At 45.1% G+C, this 19,036-nt stretch overlaps 1 protein-coding gene across 3 annotated transcripts in view; it reads left to right on the forward strand.

Moving 5' to 3' along the window:
* The window catches only part of LOC117358173 (G2/M phase-specific E3 ubiquitin-protein ligase-like), a 93,914-nt gene extending 75,169 nt beyond the window's left edge, over positions 1-18,745 (forward strand). For all 3 annotated transcript variants that reach the window (XM_033939774.1, XM_033939772.1, XM_033939773.1), the window contains exon 10: positions 18,244-18,745. In XM_033939774.1, the coding sequence (XP_033795665.1) occupies positions 18,244-18,602 (359 nt within the window). In that variant the 3' untranslated portion in view covers positions 18,603-18,745. The remainder of the gene's footprint in view (positions 1-18,243) is intronic.
* The last annotated feature ends 291 nt before the right edge of the window (positions 18,746-19,036 follow it).

A 19,036-nucleotide genomic window follows, 5' to 3' on the forward strand; every position in this document is an offset into this window, starting at 1 on the left:
GTTTAACCCTTGTTTGTGGCTGAGGGCCGATTCCCGGCGCCTCGCAGGTGAAGACTGAGTAGAAGTATTTATTTAACAGTTGGGCTTTATCCGAGTCCGTCTCCACATAGTCTCCGTCTGGTTTTCTGAGACGTACTATCCCGTCTGAGTTCTTATTTCTGTCACTGATATACCTGAAGAAAGATTTACCCCCTTTCTGGATGTTCTTTGCTAGAGACTCCTCCATGCAGAATTTGGCCTCCCTAACTGCTGCTTTGACGGCTCTTGACTTGGCCAGATATTCTACTCTAGAGTCCTGTGTCCCTGATTGTTTGTAAGAGATGAATGCTTTTTTCTTCTCTTTGATGAGGTCCGAGATCTCCGTAGAGAACCACTGTGGTTTGTTGTTCCTACTCCGTTTGCTCACTGATTTAACATAGCGGTTTGTTGCTTCCTGTATGGTGGCTTTCAAAGTTGACCACATTTCTTCCACGCTGTCGGTGTCTGTTTGGCTTTGTAGTGCCTGGTGAACGAAGTCTCCCATGTCTTGGAAGTTTGTGTCCTTGAATTTGAGAACCTTGGTCAGTGTGGTAGATTTCGTGAATCCTTTCCTGAGATTGAACCATATCATATTGTGGTCACTGGAGGCCAAAGTTTCACCCACGAGACCTCTGTGATACTTTCTCCATTGGTAAGTACCAGGTCCAGAATTGCCTGATCCCTTGTTGGTTCAATTACCAGTTGCCTGAGTCTTGCTCCATTCAAAGAGTTTAATAGCTTCCTGCTGCTGCCGGAAGCAGAGGAAAGTGTGACCCAATCCACATCAGGCATGTTGAAGTCACCTACCAATACTGTGTCCCCCCGCAAGGTGATATTCTCTATATCTCCAATTAGTTCCATATCTAGGTCATCTTGATGTTTTGGGGGTCTGTACACTACGCCAAGATACAGGCATTTGTCCTTCCCTCTGGCCAAATTTACCCAAAGGGATTCCCCAGTGTACTGTACATCTGTGATTCTGGTGACCTTAATGTTATCTTTAGTATATAATGCTACACCACCCCCCATTTTACCCTCCCTGTCCCGACGAAGCAAGTTGTAACCTGGAATGACCATGTCCCACCCGTGGGAGTCAGTTAGCCAGGTCTCAGATATCGCCACCACATCCAGGTCGGCATTCCTCATTTCTGTTTCCAAGTCTAGGATCTTGTTTCCCAGACTGTGGGCGTTGACGTACATAGCCCTCCATGTTGTGTGTTTGTTGTATATCAGTGGGGACAATCCCTCTTTATCAGCTAGGACACCATGAGCATTATTCGCGTGTCTCTTACACTCCCTAGACCGATAGCTACAGCGTGTACCTGTCCCTGACTCCCCATGACTACAGTGTGCTCCTATCCCAGACTCGGTAATGTGTGTACCCTGTGGGGGTATTCCCGTTTGGGCTACTTGAGCTCCTTTAGTGCAATTTGCAACGTGTGCATTCTCGCTGGGCCCAGAATTACAGTGTGTACTCTCTCTAGACCCAGAATTGCTATGTTTACTTCCCCTAGACCCATAAATGTAGTGTGCCCCAGAAATATAGTGTTTACTTAGCTCAGTCTCTAAAGAGTATTGGTAGCTTAGCTCGTCAGGCGGGTTGTTTGTGCCCGTATCCTCCCCCAACTTACCTAGTTTAAAGCCCTGTGTAGTAGGCGGGCTAGATGGTGTCCAAGGACGTTCTTCCCCCTCCTGGTCAGATGTAACCCGTCTGGTCCCAGCAGTCCTTGCAGTGCCGCTCCGTGGTGCAGGAACCCAAAGTTCATCTCCTTGCACCATCCCTGCAGCCAGTCGTTCGCCCTCCGGACTCGATCCTCCCTGGCACTGCCCTTGCCCCTCACTGGGAGGATCGAGGAGAAGACCACCTGCACATCCATCTTCCTCAGCTTCTCTTCCAGGGCTCTGAAGTCTTCGGGTATGCTCTCCGGGGTGCACCTGGCAGTGTCGTTGGTTCCGACGTGGATGAGAATCATAGGGAAGTGATCCTGGGGCTTGATGAGTCTGCCCAGGCAAGCAGTTACATCCCGGATCCTGGCCCCCGGCAAACAGCAGACCTCTCTTGATTGCAGATCTGGTCTACAAATTGGTCCCTCGGTGCCCCTTAGCAGTGAATCCCCGACGACCACAACTCTTCGCTTCCTAGGGGTGGGCCGACCTGTTGACTCTGGAACTGGAACTGTCTGCTCAACCACTTCTTGTACCTCATTGTCAGGATCCTCCTGTAGCAGCTGGTATCTGTTCTTAAAGGGGATATGTGGTGTCGATGTAGAGCTGCCCAGTATGTGAGAGAGAGAAACAGAATGAGGTTTTCTGCGTTTTCCAGTGGAGGAAGTAACCAGCTGCCAAGAATCAGCATCCCCAGCCACTTCCTGTATTCCGACGGTTGGTCTCAAGTTTGTAGGTTTAGATGCTTTGGGTGTCTCTAGGATGGCTCTGTCAGGCTCCTGTTCGGCGATCTGAGACAGCTCCTGGATAACACCGTCGATGAAGGTCTCGTCATCTCGGATGCATCTTAAGCGCTGAACCTCCTCTCTCAGGCTCCTCAGCTCTATCAAAAGGCTTACATCTGGCTGATCTATTGCATCCGTCTGAGTGGAGACTGTAGTCGTCTTTGAGGGAATGGCCTCAGTCTGAACAGAGACCTTTGCCCTCAGTCCTGACTTCCCTTCCATCTGTGCGAAGACCGTAGCCATCCCCTGGGTGCCTTCGGTGACTGAACTGCCTGTCTTGATAGAAGTCTTGCTGCTTCTAGTTCTACCTGCCATATACAAAAGAGTTATTTATTTATTTATTTATTTATAATTTAATTGAGATATTTGTTTAGGATAGGATAGGGGCAGTTTGATGTTTGAGGTTAGGGATAAAAGTATTTAGTTGTTCTTGGTCTGGGAGAAAGAGTAGTTAGTTAATTGTCAGTTAAGGATACCTTAAGGATACCTGCTTGTTAGTGTGCTAGTGAGGTCAGTTAAGGGTAGTGATTGTCAGTTAAGGGTACCTGCTTGTTAGTGTGCTAGTGAGGTCAGTCTGATTTAACGTTAGAGGATAGGGTGGCTTGCCTGTTAAAAGGGTTTGGGGATAGGGTGAGAGGTGTGGACCGCCTGATAAGTGTGAAAGATTATAGTTCTTTGTGATTAGGTAGAAGGTAGAAAGATTTGGAATAAAGTTGAAGAAAGATAGAAGTCAATTGGTTAATTAGTTAGTTGTAGAATTTAAGAGACCGGCTAAGGTTTATAGCCCTTCCTTGATGCCCTTCTTGAGGCCCTTCGCAAAGGTGCTCTCGCTAAGGCGAGCGCCTTTGCCGCTCGCCTTCGCCGCGCGCCGAACGGCTGAACGCCGTTGGCTCCCTTCCTCATAAGGGGGAGCCTGGGCGATGACGCTGTGCTGATGCGGTGGGTGGGCGGAGCCTCCTCTCGCCGCTACCCGCCGCTGAAAACTCTCCTCCGGCTCTCCTCTCCTGCTTCCCAGCGTCTCCCTCTGGTTCTCCTGCCTCTCTCTCTGCTCTCCTGCCTCTGCCCGGGCGGTGCCCCCAGTGCCTCCTTCCCGTGTCCTTAGTGCCCCCAGTGCCTCCATCCTGTGTCCAGTGCCTCCTTCCCGTGTCCATAGTACCCCCAGTGCCTCCATCCTGTGTCCATAGTGCCCCCAGTGCCTCCGTCCTGTGTCCATAGTGCCCCCAGTGCCTCCTTCCTGTGTCCATAGTGCCCCCAGTGCCTTCCAGATTTTGTCCACCCCCAAAGCCAGCCAGCCTGCTTGCCTGCCTATCTATCTCCCTCCTTCCCTGCTGTGCTAAAGCCAACCAGCTTGCCTGCCTACATCCTTCCCTCCCTGCCGCGGAAAAAAAAAAGCCTCTATCCTTTCTTTCCCCCGGTCCGCACCGCTGCAGTCTTAACTCCCCGCTGCTGCTGCTGCTAATCGCCGACAAGAAGTCTTCTTTCCGACGTCAATTCTGACGTCGGAGAGGACATTCCGGGCCAGCCAGGCAATGATTGGCTGGCCCAGAACGTCCTCTCTGATGTCAGAATTGATGTCGGAAAGAAGACTTCTTGTCGGCGATTAGCAGCAGCAGCGGGGAGGTAAGACTAATGTGACCATTTATTTTTTTCATCAAAACGGGACATCTATTAATATTCAGTTCCGCCCCAGCCCCGCCCCCAATTTCTTCCATTCATTTTCATGTACACACAATATCTTATTAATTCATAAAGGTAAACATAAACTATATTAAAAAAACCACAAAGCACACGGTACGCAGAGAAAATGTTAATTATCATTTACGAGTTTCAGGGATTTTTTCAAAGATGTCATACAGATTACTTTAAAATAAGCAATGTCACCTGGGATCAATTTGAACCCCCTAATTGGAACCAGTTCCTTACCCTATTTAATAAATATGCCAAATCTAATTGCTTACTTGACGAATGCCCTTCCAAGATCATGCAAGCTGCAATACCCGAATTCAAAAAGAATCTATTTAACTGGACAACAACCACTTTTACAAGTGTGTCCTACCAAGAAGATATGAGACGCATTCTGATCACACCCATCCCCAAAGATCAGAAGAACTCAATCGCATTGATGTCCAATTAAAGACCCATAGCGAGTACCCCCTTATTCACCAAACTACTGGAAGAGTTGGTCAACCTGGAACTAGTTAATCACTTAGATAAATTCAACCTCCTCAGTGAACATCAATCTGGTTTTAGAAAAGGATTCAGCACAGAGACAGTCCTAGGTTCTATCCTCAACCACCTATATGATCTGTTCAGTAAAGGTATAAGTGCCCTGAACTTACAACTGGACTTCAGCAGCGCATTCGACCTAGTGGATCATGAAATAATGCTGAACTGCCTAGACGCAATGGGCCTCTCGGGAAGTGTTTGGACCTGGTTCCAGGGCTTCTTAACAAAACGATCGTATCAAGTGGTGTACGACGGGAAATACTCTAATTCTTGGAAAAGTCCATCGGGAATTCCTCAGGGTTTCCCCCTATCTCCCACCCTATTTAACATCTATACTTCATCCTTAGGCTACCTTCTACAAAAGTTAAACCTAATATACTATATATACGCCGATGACATCTCTATCCTAATCCCAGTGACCAAAGTGACCAAAGACACCTCAAAACAAATCTTCCACATCATGACCGAAATAGAACAATGGTCTATTAATTTTAAACTAAAACTAAACTCAGATAAGACAAAAATCTTCATGGCAAGCCCAAAAGACAAAATCAACACAACAACAATACACTTAAATGGTCATGATCATCCAATATCCAAAACTATAAAATACTAGGAGTCACCCTAGACACCCACCTGACCTTGATCGAACACACAAACTCGGTGACCAAAAAATGCTTCTCCACACTTTGAAAATTAAAAACCATCAAAAAATATTTCGACCCTCCATCTTTTAGACTACTAGTACAGTCACTGATCCTATCCACCTTAGACTACTGCAATATCATCTATGTGGGTATACCCAAAAAACCCTTAAAAAAATTAAGAATAGTGCAAAACATGGCCGTCCGACTAATATTCAGATTAAAGAAAAGTGACCACATTAGCCCCTACTACAAATTGCTGCACTGGTTGCCAATCAAGGCACGGATTTTATTCAAGTTTTCATGCTTTTGCTATAAACTGGTGTGGGGAATGGCCCCAATTTACCTATTACCTCACTTCGAACTTTACACCACCATAAGGACAACCAGAAATCGCAACCTCTTTGCCTACCCGAAGGTCATAGGTTGCAAATTCAGAACCTTCCTGGATAGAACTTTCAAGTTCCAAGCTGGCAGACAGCAAACCTGATTAGGCAATTCACTGACAAAGCCAGGCAGACCTATGGCGCCTTTCGGAAAGAAATCAAGACCGCCCTATTCAATTGATTTATTTCCCAGCCAATCAAAGCCCCCCCATCCTAATACTTCTCTCTTTATGCTGATACTACGCTTCTTCACAAATGTATTCTGTTCTTCTCTTGACTATTCAGTGTCTTCCTCACCATCTATATTCTGTAATTCGCTGACCATCCAGCCCCTTTGATGTAAAATTTTCAAGTTTATACTGTAACCTATTTGTAACCTGTAAACACTGATTACTCAGTGACTTCCTACCTGTTCTCACATTGTAATTCGCTGACTGTACAGCTCTCTTTCACTAGAAGTCTAGAAGTCGCAAGATTATGGCGGTATAGAAAAAATAAAGTTATTATTATTATTATTATTAACTATAGAAAAATAGACACATATAGTGCAAAATATAGACAGCAATGTAAATTATCAAAACAGACACATTTTGATCACTAATTTGAAAATAAAATCATTTCTCCTACCTTTGTTGTCTGGTGATTTCATGAGTCTCTTGGTTGCACTTCCTTCTTCTGACTGTGCATCCAATCTTTCTTCCCTTCTTTCTTTTGCATCCAACATTTCTTTCACAATCCAGTCCCATCCCCTTTGGGTCCAGGTCTCTCTCTCTCTTTTCCCTCTATTACCCTCCCCAGATCCAGTGTCGGTTCTCCTTTGTACCGTTGTTTCAGGTCTCCCTCCTTCTCTCTCCCTCTCTGTCTGAACCTCCCATAGTCCTGCATCTTCCTCCTGTCTTTCCCCTTTCGTCCAGGCCTTTCTCTCTGCAGTCTTTCTAATCTGCTTACAACACCCCCCCCCCCCTTTCTCTGCCTCTTTCTCTCCTTCTTTCCTTCCTCCCAGCAGCTTTTAGCATATCTCCTCCTTTTTTCCCCTCAGATCCAGTATCTGTCTCCTTCCTCTTTTCCTCCTCCTAGGTCTGGTATCTGTCTCCTCCCCTTCCCCCCCTGCTCTGGCATCTCTCTCTCCGTTCCGTTCCTCCAGTTCTTCCCTGGACTTCCTTCTCAATTTATTTTCTCTCTCTGTCTAAATTCGTTTTTATTATTCAGTCCTCAATTTCCCTCTTTCACTGTGTCTACCTATAGCTTGCCACCTCTTTCCCTCACCCCTTCCAGTATCTAACTCTATCCTCGTCCCTCAATCCAGCATGTGCCCTTATTTCTTTCTCCTCCCCATTTCCTTCCAGCATCTGCTCCCCCTCTCCCCCACACTTCCATTCAGCGTGTGTCCCTCTCTCTACCCCTTCCATCTACTGTTCACCTTCTGTCTCGCTCCTTCCAGTCACTGCCCTCTCTGCCCTTTCCATCCAATGTATGCCTTCTCTCTCTTCCATACATCTTCCTTCTTTCTATGCTCTTTTCATAACTATCTATCTTGTGCCCCTTCTCTCCTTTGTACATGATTGATTTCAGCTCTGCCACCTCTCCATTTTTCTCTCTCTGTCACCACCCCATCCCCTTTGCTCTGACATCTCTCTCTTCTCCTTTCTTTCCTTCGCAGCCCACAGTCTGGTATCTTCCCTTCTCTGATTCTCTGCCAGAGAATCAGAGAAGGGCCTCTAATGCCGGCCCTGCAGCTCCGGACTTCCCCACACCTGCTCCCCCACCCACCCCCACCCCCGGATCGCTATTATTTTAAATGTTATGGCAGCCGCGGCACTGTATCCGTCAGAGGAGACTTCTAACCTCGGCCTGCCCCGGAACTCTTCCTGCAGCAGCCGCCTGCCTAGGCGGGAACAGGAAGTCACTGTTGCAGGAAGAGTTCCAGGGCAAGCCGAGGTTAGAAATCTCCTCTGACGAATACAGCGCCACGGCTGCCATAACATTTAAAATAATAGGGATCCCGGGGGGGGAGTAGGTGTGGGGAAGTCCGGAGCTGCAGGGCGGTGTTAGAGGCAGTGAGAACCGGACAGCTAAGCGTCCAACATTGCCTTCAAAACCGGGCCAGCTGTGCACCCAGGACGGACCGCCCCCCCACCCCCCACTTGGTACGCCACTGGTATGTATTAAGAAATTTATGTAATGTTATACATTTTATGTGTGTATGTTGTAAACTGCTAAAAATTGTAGATTGGCGGTTTATCTTTTTTTTTTTTAGTTAAATTAAAAAGTCGTTCAATGCTGTTTCTACAAACTTAAATTAATACAAAATTAAAAAGTCGTTCAATGCTGTTTCTACAAACTTAAATTAATACAATCTATCAAAGCTTTATTAGAACCAAAAGCACTCAACATCTTAATATACTTTCAGGTCATTACAAATTTATATTTTTGCAATTCTCTATATCATGGTTTACTATTTCCATCCTCAACCTCCTACCCCGAGTCTAACGTTTCTTTTGGCTTTACAGAAATTGCCGATAGCAGCGATTCACAAACTCTGCTCTGCTGCTGGCTCTGGCCTCTTCTCTCTACCATGGCCTGCCTCTCTGATAAGCTTCCTGTTTCCTCAGAGGCAGACCGCAGTAGAGAGAAGAGGCCAGGTCAGCGACAGGGCAGAGTTTGGGAATCAATGACGACAACAACTTTTAAAAAGTCAAAAAGAAGATTAGACTTGAGGAAGGGGGTTGAGGATGGAAGGGGGGAGATACCACACTGCAGCCACTGGAGGGGTGGTGAGCAAGTATAAAAAAAATTGCCTGTACGCTGTACTGGTGCATACTAGCACAAAAAAATCCCTGGTTATAATTTGTCAGTATACTGCAGATTAGACACAGTAGATGTGGAAAAGCACAGGACAGGGCATTTTAATGGGATAAGGGAGGGGTATGGAGTAGGGTAGTTGTCAGAGTTTCTTTGTCAGCAACTCTACTCAGGACTCAGGAGGTTGGACTATAAAATTTTACATTAATATTTAAAAAGTAGTAGGATGGGTAATATGTTTTGACATTTTTTGAGTTTAAGCCCTCTTTTTCCAGTTCTCTATCCCTCTCCCTCCCCTTGTGAATAAACCTGCCCTGCCCATTGTTAGTAGCAGTGGAGACTTGTAAGATGGATTCACCATTGTAAAGGCAGTGGGAGGACTGGAAGACAGCTCTAGTCCAGAGTTGTACAAGTATTATATTACTGAGTTACATCTTATGGTTCATTGTTTAATATAATTTAACATTCCATCTTTCTTGAGGAGATAACAAAGCAGTGAACAATAGACAATAAATCTAAATCTGAGGAAAGAATGCCACTTTTCAAATGAAAGGAAATAAGAAAAGGGTAAGAAAAGTTACAGTAGCAATAATATATTACTGCCAACATTTCACTAGTAGTATATTACTTTTAAAAGTATGAGAAACCACTATTGACTAAGTTACTTTACAAAAGTAATATAAAATAGTCACTAGTTTATCAGATGGCATTATTCCCACTGATTGAAAAACTGCAATAGTTCACCCTATAGCTAAGAAGCAATCTCTTGATTTGTCACAGGTTACTAGTTTTCGCCCTGTTTCTAAGGTTTTGGAATGACACTTTCAACATTTGGAGAATTCAAATATGTTACATCTTTTTCAATTTGGTTTTAGGAAATTTCACTCTACAGAGACAATACTGGCTTCTTTGATGAATGATTGTTACACTTCTTTAGATCAGGGTAAAGCAGTATTGTTAATGTCCTTGGATTTTACTGCAGCCTTTGATTTAGTAAGTCATTCTCTGTTATCTTCACTAGAATCTTTAGGTCTCTCAGGAACTGTTTTGAAATGATTTGATTCCTTTTTAACCGACAGAACATTTTGGCCCTCTTTTATTAAGGTGCGCTAACCGATTTAACGCACGTTAAACGCTAACACGTGCATGTTAGTCTATGGATGCATTAGCGTTTAGCGCGTGCTAATCGGTTAGCGCACCTTAGTAAAAGAGGGGGTTAGAGTATCATTCTCATCTTCTATTTCTTGTTCTAGCAAACTACGGTAACTTGTGGTGTGCCTCAAGATTCGGTGCTTTCTCCGTTATTATTGAACATCTTCTTGAGCCCTTTGGCATCAAGGATTCAAGAATTTCAAATTAAGAGCTCCTTTTATGCAAATGATATCTTATTAGTAGTTCTACAAAGATTGAATAATCTTGATTTAGCACTCTTACAATCATGTTTAGACAAGATTGACAAATGGACTACAGTTTATGTTCAAAACAATTTTATTGATGGAACAACAGGTATAACAAAATAAATAGAATGCTCAACCACAGGCATTCCAACACAACTAGTCTGACTCTACTCCAGAAACAGCAGCAAGAGCACTACAGTAATCCATAAAACAATATAGAATGCAATAACCCACCATCCCCCACAGGTAGCAGACTCCCAACTCCCCCCCCCCCCCCACACACACACACACAAAAAAAGGAAAATTCTCACCGGTGGAAGACGACCCAAAGACGGAAGAAAAGCAACTCCTCACTGCAAGTCATTTAAAATCAAACTCCTCGCTCTAGGCGACAGCGAGTTAAGGTAAGGCTCCCAAATCTGCAAAAAGAGTCATTGACGTTTAGAGGGTGTACGACCATCCCAAGCCTCCAAAAGCAACAAGCGATGGAATTGATTTCTCCAGTGCCAAAAATTTTGAGGTGTTTCATGGATCCAGGATTGCATAATACACTTATGCCCTACCATATAGGCCTTTTGAAACAAGAGACGGCGGCTCTTCCCAAAATTGACGAGTGGACTATAGTTAATAAACTTGTTCTGAACCTTCAAAAAACCACTGGTATTTAGATTACCGGTACTTAAGAACATAAGAATAGCCTTACTGGGTCAGACTAATGGTCCATCAAGCCCAGTAGCCCAGTGGCGTACCTAGGGTATGTGGCACCCGGGGCCCATCATTTTTTGACACCCCCCCCCCCAATGTAAAAAAATATTTTTTTGTAATGACCATGAAATGGAATAAATGGTCAGAATAGAAACAGGCAGTGAAAATTTTCTTATATTCCAAACATAACATAAATTATGTCTGAATTGTCATGACATCAGAAGTACATATGGAGTAGTTGCAGGTGATGCTTGGGACAGTTCTGATTGTGTTAGTTCGGTTTTATGTGTTTTTTGAATAGAAGGGTTTTTATTTCTTTTTGAAGGTTTTGCAGTCTGTGGTTGATGTCAATTGGTTGTAGAATTGGGGGTCGAGTGTTGCAGCTCGAATGGCTAGGAGGTTGTCGAACAGTTTTTTTCTTTTGACGTTTTTGGTTGGAGGGTGTGTGAATGGTGCGTGAGTTCTCCTATGTCTGGTTGAGGTGGATTGAATTATTTAGCTGAAGAAATTAGTTACCCCCTCATCCCACACACATTAATTCTCTTCCATTTTTGTTCCCATTATAAAAAACACTGATAAGTTCCCAGAAAAAAAATACATTAAAATAAGAAGTGAAAACAAAGGCCCCTACAGATGAGAACATAACATAAGAATAGCCTAACTGGGTCAGACCAATGGTCCATCATGCCCAGTAGCCCATTCTCATGGTAGCCAATCCAGGACACTAATACCTGGTCAAAACCCAAAGAGTAGCAACATTCCATGCTACCGATCCAGGGCAAGCAGACACTTCCCCCATGTCTTAATAACAGATTATGGACTTTTCCTCCAGGAATTTGTCCAAATCTTTCTTAAAACCAGCTACACTATCTGCTTTTACCATAACTTCTGGCCACTTCATTTTTAAGTTTAGATCTTTCCTTTCAAACAGAGACTTTGCTAGATGTCAAATACTGCACAAGGTAACTTCACATGGACTTAGCTGTGCAGGAAATGTGAATCTCCTCATACACCTACCATATAGTGCAAAAATGTGCAAAGGTCTGTTTTTTTCTTTCGATCACTACATAGCCTAATGCCACACAAGCAGCGCTGTTTCAAACATATTCTGTAGGTCAATGCTAAGGATAACAAAGTTTCCTTCCTTGGACCAGAAGGAGATACTGATAAACCACTGGAAGAGATCCCAAAACAACACCCAAAGACCCACTCAGTGTGTGATGCAGTTGAGTGGAGTGGACTAACTGGGGGGTGGAAATGGGCCCGGAGTTTGCTCAGCAGAATTTCCCAGACCACCTCTTCCTCTCAACACATTGACACGCTGCCACCACCACCACTAGGAACACCTCACTGGGTAGGCCAGCTATGCTATAAACTTTATAAAACACATTATTATATTTTCTTATAAAGCACATATTTTAACTGAACTCTCTGACATCCTCAGCCTTTCCATTCACAAAAATGGAAGAAAAGTTCCCATTTCCTGCTGTCTCATGTCCCCGGCCTATACAATATTTTTTTTCTGCAGACCCTTCAAAAGTCTGACCAAATCCTCGTTTCACTTGCATTATAAAGTACTGAGGATGCCATCTCTTCCCAATCCCAGGTCCTAAAGTCTAAGACAGTAGCGCAAACTAATGCTGCCAGATTCAGTAAAAAAAATTTTGATTCGATTCAGCCTATTGAATTGGTTTTTCAATTCGATTTTCCTGCCCAGTTGGGTGATTTTTTTCAAAACTCCTGGGGTTTTATATCTTTTTCACCCCCTTTGGCTTCTCCTAATCACACTGGCGCTGTGGTGTAAATAAAATAAAGAAACAAAAAGGACTTTTCCTCTCTCTGTTAAATCCTAGCTCACGTTTGCAGTCCAACACCAGCTCTGGCAGGATACACATTTCAAATCTGACATATTATAATCACAAAACAGAAAATATAATTAATTTTTCTACCTTTTGTTGTCTGGTTATATTTCAAATCTTGTTGGTCCAAAGCTCTGGTTTTCTTCTGATAACTTGGGGTCTCCTTCTTTCTTCTTTCTGCATGCTAACCATCCATCTGCCAACTCTGTCCTCCCTTTCCATTTCCCTTCCCTCCCCAGGAAGTCTGGTATCTTTCCTTTTTTTCATCTCCCTCCACAGATCCACCTTTTCTTAACTACCCTTTCATCCGGCATCTCTCCCTCCTTCCCCACCACCCGAGTCCACAATCTCTCCCTTTCTTTTCCCAATTACCCTCCTATCCAGTATCCCTCCTCCACACCATCCCTTGTGTCCAATTTCTCTCCCTTTCTGTTCCTTCCCTCCCTAAATCCCATGGTCCATCATCTCTCTCCCTCTCCTCTATTTTCAGACCCATTATTTCTTCCTCCCCCCCAAAGTTTGGCATATGCACGTCTCTTTGAACACCCCCTTCCCTCCGTGTACTTCTAAACCAGGGTCCCCCCCAAAGGCCTGTCCCCCCTTAAAGGTCTGCCTGTCCCCTTTGAAGGCCTGCACCCCCCTTGAAGGCCTGTCCCACCTCCTTCAAGGCCTGTCCCCCCCCCTTGTAGGCCTGTCCCCCCCTTGAAGGCCTGCCTGCCTGTCCCCCCCTTGAAGGCCTGTCCCCCCCTTGAAGGTCTGCACCCCCCCGAAGGCCTGTCCTCCCCCCCTTGTAGGCCTGCCTTCCTGTCCCCCCCTTGAAGGCCTGTCCCCCCCCCTTGAAGGCCTGCACCCCCCTGAAGGCCTGCACCCCCCTGAAGGCCTGTCCCCCCTTGAAGGCCTGTCCCCCCTTGAAGGCCTGCACCCCCTTGAAGGCCTGTCCCACCCCCTTGTAGGCCTGTCCCCCCTTGAAGGCCTGCACCCCCCTTGAAGGCCTGCACCCCCCCCGAAGGCCTGTTCCCCCCTTGAAGGCCTGTCCCACCCCCTTGTAGGCCTGTCCCACCCCCTTGTAGACCTGTCCCCCCCTTGAAGGCCTGCCTGCCCCCCCCTTGAAGGCCTGTCCCTCCCCCCCCTTGAAGGCCTGTCCCTCCCCCTTGAAGGTCTGCACACACCCCCAAAGGCCTGTCCCCCCCCTTGAAGGCCTGCCTGTCCCCCCCCCTTGAAGGCCTGTCCCCCCTTGAAGGCCTTCCTGCCTGTCTGTCACCCCCCTCCTCCTTGAAAGCCTGCCTGCCTGCCCGCCCGCCCCACCCCGAAGGACCGCTCGCCCCCTGGCCTCCCCGCACCACTATGAAGCAGCACTACCTATGCTCCCGGCCTTGCCGTTCAGTCCCCCCACCACCACCCCCGAAGGACCGCTCGCCCCACTGACCTTCCTGCACCACCTATGAAGCAGCCGCAGCAGGATCCCGACGTCAGCGATCTCTGCGCTGCTTAGGCGCTGCTTCCTGCGCCACGTTCCCGCCCCTCCTCTGACGTCAGAGGAGGGGCGGTACCGCGGCGCAGGAAGCAGCGCCCAAGCAGCTCAGGTATCGCTGAAGTCGCGATCCTGCTGCGGGCTGCTTCACAGGTGGTGCAGGAAGGTCAGTGGGGCGAGCGGTCCTTCGGGGGTGGTGGGGGGGAATGAACGGCAAGGTCGGGAACACCCCCTCATGGCTGGCACCCGGGGTGGACCGCCCCTCCCGCCCCCCCCTTAGTACGCCACTGCAGTAGCCCATTCTCACGGTGGCCAGTCCAGGTCACTAATACCTAGCCAAAACCCAAGGAGTAGCAATATGCCATGCTACCAATTCAGGGCAAGCAGTGTCTTCCCCTATATCTTTCTCAATAACAGACTATGGAGTTTTCCTCCAGGAACTTGTCCAAACCTTTCTTAAAACCGGCTATGCTATCCGCTCTTACCACAACCTCTGGCAATGCATTCCAGAGCTTAACTATTCTCTGAGTGAAAAAAAATTTCCTCCTATTGGTTTTAAAAGTATTTCCCTGTAACTTCGAGTGTCCCCTGATCTTTGTAATTTTTGATGGAGTGATAAATCGATCCTCTTGTACCCATTCTACTCCACTCAGGATTTTGTAGACTTCAATCATATCTCCCCTCAGCCGTCTCTTTTCCAAGCTGAAGAGCTCTAACCGTTTTAATCTTTCCTCGTATGAGAGGAATTCCATCACCTTTATCATCTTGGTCGCTTTTCTTTGAACCTTTTCTAGCGCCACTATATCTTTCTTAAGATAAAGAGACCAGAATTGAACACAATACTCCAGATGAGGTCGCACCATGGAGCAATACAGGGGCATTATAACATTTGTAGTCTTGTTAACCATCCCTTTTTTAATAATTCCTAGCATACGGTTTACTTTTTTGGCCACCGCTAAACATTGGGTGGAAGGTTTCATCATATTGTCTACGATGATACCCAAATCCTTTTCTTGGGCTCTAACCCCCAAGGTGGACCCTAGCATCTGGTAATTGTAATTCAGGTTATTCTTCCCAATGTGCATCACTTCTAGTTCTCCTACTATTGCTCCCTTTTTGTGTGATCAACCAATCACACTATTGAATAATATGAGATATTTGGGAATCCAATTAGAAGTTTCCTTATCATTTAACTCGCAACTAACTTTTGTCATTAGATCTTGCTTTGCATCATTAGATCAAATTTGATCAATACGTCCTTATATAGATAAAACTTGCTTTAAATCTTTGATTTACAGATTGGTTATCTCAAAGTTGGATTACTGCAATGTTGTTTATATAGGTATTCCAAAAATAGCTCTCAGAAAATTACAGACTGTACAGAATACTGCCATTAGGATGTTAACTAGTGCTTGTAGATATGATCACGTTCCACCGTTTTTGAAAGAATCTTATTGGCTTCCGATAAAGTTCTGATTAATGCATAAAGCTTTGTCCTTAACTTTTAAAGCATTACGGACAGGACAACCTGAATATTTAGCTAAGCTTTTGATCCTGTATAAGCCTGTTAAAACTTTGTGTTCGTCATCAACTGTCTTTGCCTTCAGTCTACCTAGTGAAATTAACCTTTACATGTAATTCTGCTTTTTTGCTTTTGTACCTTATTTATGGAAGGAATTCTTTGCCAATAGATTTATGTAATGAATCTTCGTCTATTAAATTTAGAAGTTTGTTTAAAACATTTTGAATTAGCATTTTCATAGGCTGTACCTTTTTTTCTCAAAGAAGAATTAATATTATGCTGGTGTGAACACTGGAAGAGAGATTTGCAGTTGCAGCCTTTATATTTTTATAACTTTACTAATCTTTAAGCCCGTTACATTAACGGGTGCTAGAATACTGTTCACCCTCTATGTTGCCCCTTCCATTCACTGCCCTCTCTTCTCTTTCCATCTCTCTCTTTCTCTCCCATATGGCCTCTCTCCATCTCCTCCTTCCTTTTGCCTTGGTCTGGCATACCTTCCTCCTTCCCTCCAAGCCATTCTCTCCCCCTCTGCTCCCTTTCCTCATTTAACTACTTCATTGGGCAGCAGCAGCATTCACAATTCATTGCTGTTGCTGGCTTCAGGTCTTTCTCTCTGACCAGTCCTGTCTTCATGAAAACAGGAAGTAGGCAGGACCGGCCAGAGAGGAAGGCCTGAAGCCGGCAACAGCAGCGAATTGTAAACGCTGCTGCTGCCTGAAGCACCCGAGGCAGATGCTTTTCTCCCCTCCCAGCCCAACCCCCGCTGACTCTGTGACCCTCCCAGCAAAATGACTTTAATATCAAACCTCCCTCCAGCGTTGGCAGTCGCTGCACATTAAACAGGCTGCTTCTTCGGGCTTTCTTCTGCCGTTGAGTCTCTTTGTCGCGTCATTGATGACGTCATCAGTGACGCGGCAAAGGGACTCAACTGCAGGAGAAAGCCCGAAGAAGCAGCCTGTTTAACGTGCAGCGACTGCCAACGCTGGAGGGATGTTTGTACCAGTGCAGAAGCGATATGTCTCTCCCCCTCCAGTACCTGTGCAGCACTTTGCTGCGGCGCATCCTCCCATGGGGGGGGAGGGAGGTTTGCACGGTGGGAGCGGGTGAGAGCGCCGATCTCCAGTTGGGTTTGGTTTTTTTTTTTTGTTTTAAGTTGAAAGCCGGCGCTGCAGCTCCTCTCTCGATCCTGGTGCAGTTCGAGAGAGGAGCCGTTACCATTCACGGTGAGGAAGGCCGCCGCAGCTGTGTAATTTTTTTTTTATTATTTGAAAGTCGCAGCAAGTGGTGACGTAAAACCCGCGCATGCGCAATCGTGTTTTCGCGACGGATCAGGGAACACGATTTTTTTTAGTGCGCATGCGCGTCCTACCATTTTATTATATTAGATGTTATCTATTTTAGTTTGTATTTTATATATTTTTTTTTTACTTATTTTTTACTATTTTACTTTTCTTTTGATGATAGAGTTCCTTTCTTCCTGTTTTATATTACGTAAACCGCTATGATGATGTAACAAGAGTGGTCCCATTTTGGTTTTAATCCCTTTTGTAGTTTTTCCATTTTAAGTTTGGCTCAGCTTTTTTATCCCGTACCTCTTTTTCCCTTTCACCAAATTGAGCGAGGCCTACATTCATCACCTGTGCCCTATTCATTGTTATATCTGATAAGAAGGAAAAACTTCCTCAATTGTGGACATTTTTTCAATAAATATCAAGGTTGGCTTGTGACTTTTGTCCAAGTTTTTAATTTTGGCCCACTGTGTATTTGAGTTTGACACCCCTGCTCTAAGCTGAGTAGCAGTCATCCACCTACAGTCCTGCTAGTGGCTGGTGCTGTTTCACTATCACATTTTTAATAGTGATGGACAGGCAAGCTCTGCAGGACTCTATGGTCTATAAATACAAATAAACATAAACATATTTCCATTAGGAAACAGGAATGTTTTACAGTTAATAGTCTAGATAGGTTACTATGAAAAATACTGTATTACTAAGTAATATGTTACCAGTGTATATTACTGCCCAACTCTGTCTAGTCACAGGAATGGAGGAGGCGATCTATGGGAAGTTTTTTTTGCTGTAGAATTGAAGCTTCTTCATCTGGTGAGGAGAGAAAATAAATGAGACCCTCCAAAAATGCCACAATACATTTTTACAGGAGAAGCAGTTGCAGCACACACTGTAACCTAGTGATTAAGGAATTGTGCCTTTCAAACTGCCTTCCTCTCTCATCTCCTTGTGATTAGACACATACAAGTATAAAGTACACACATACATGAGCACATACCAATATACAAATACATATGGCCAAACACACACAAACATATACACACACACTTATCTAGGTTACCCATTCTAGAAGGGAAATTTTATGGCCAGTCCTAGTTTTAAAATTACGTCCCAAAGCAGTGTAGTATTTGTAGATTTGTAGACAAGTCTCACAATATGAACTGCAAAATCTCACAGATCTGGTCCCATGGCAGCAGGAGTTGACTTTGTATTAAGGCATCTCGTGTTTCCTGAGGGGCTTCATGGTGTCACTGCCAAGATCTGTCAGGGGTTGTGCCAGAAGGTAGAGTGGTGGGTCTGAGGGGAGGGAGGTTGTGCATAGTGGGGTGGGGCTGGAGGTGTGGCTTGAAATCTCCCTCTCAAAGATGGGTCCCTCTGTTTAGAGGCAAAGGAATTGAAGAGAATTCCTTGAGCCACGCTCTACATACTTTCTCCACTTGTTTATATGAACAGCTCTGTCTTCTAATTCCAGCTTCACTGAAAGGAAAGCAGCTGGCACGTGCAATGTCAAACAGAAATAAGAAGAACAAGAGATCCTTGAAAAGAACCTTCCAGACCCGCTTGGAGGGAAGTGCCCATACCAGTAGCAGTGTTTCTTCAGGAAACAGTCGGAGATCAGACATGAGTCGGAGGTCAAACAGGGCCGGCAGCAAACCTGCAAAACGCCGCAAGAAGCAGGAGCGAAAAGGGAAGCAGGAGCGAAGGGGGAAGCGCAATGGTAAGCGCAAGAGAGGAAGATCGTCACACTGCTCCTGCCGGCTATCACCAAGCAAAAGCAGCAAGAGATGTCTGAAGCCATTTTCAAGAAGAGGAAGAGCAGGTAGACGCTGACCCAAGGAGTCGCCAATTCACTCCCCACCAGCAAAGATGTATTTACATTAATGAATGCTGGGGAAGCTTTTGCAAACTTTATCAGGATTCTGATAAAGAAGGGGGAGGGGTTATATGTGTGTTTAGCACTAAAACGAAAACCAACCAACTACAGTAAATAAAGCAATGGTCTTTGTTACCAAAGAAAACAGCAAACTTGAAAAAGCTGTATCTTTGTTCTGAATTGTCTCCCTGGTAGTTAATAAATAGACCCAAACGTCAACCCACAGTGGACACATATGTTCATATTTAACAGCCATCTTTAAATATCCATTATGCATTTGAAAGTGCCTAAAAATCTAGAAAGATGGTATTAAAAAAGCAATCACATAGACATCAGGGGTATTACCATGTATCAATTTGTGCCACTAAGTCACTTATTTTCAGAGCATATG

Source organism: Geotrypetes seraphini, chromosome 3, assembly GCF_902459505.1.
Source record: "Geotrypetes seraphini chromosome 3, aGeoSer1.1, whole genome shotgun sequence".
NCBI classification, from domain to species: domain Eukaryota; kingdom Metazoa; phylum Chordata; class Amphibia; order Gymnophiona; family Dermophiidae; genus Geotrypetes; species Geotrypetes seraphini.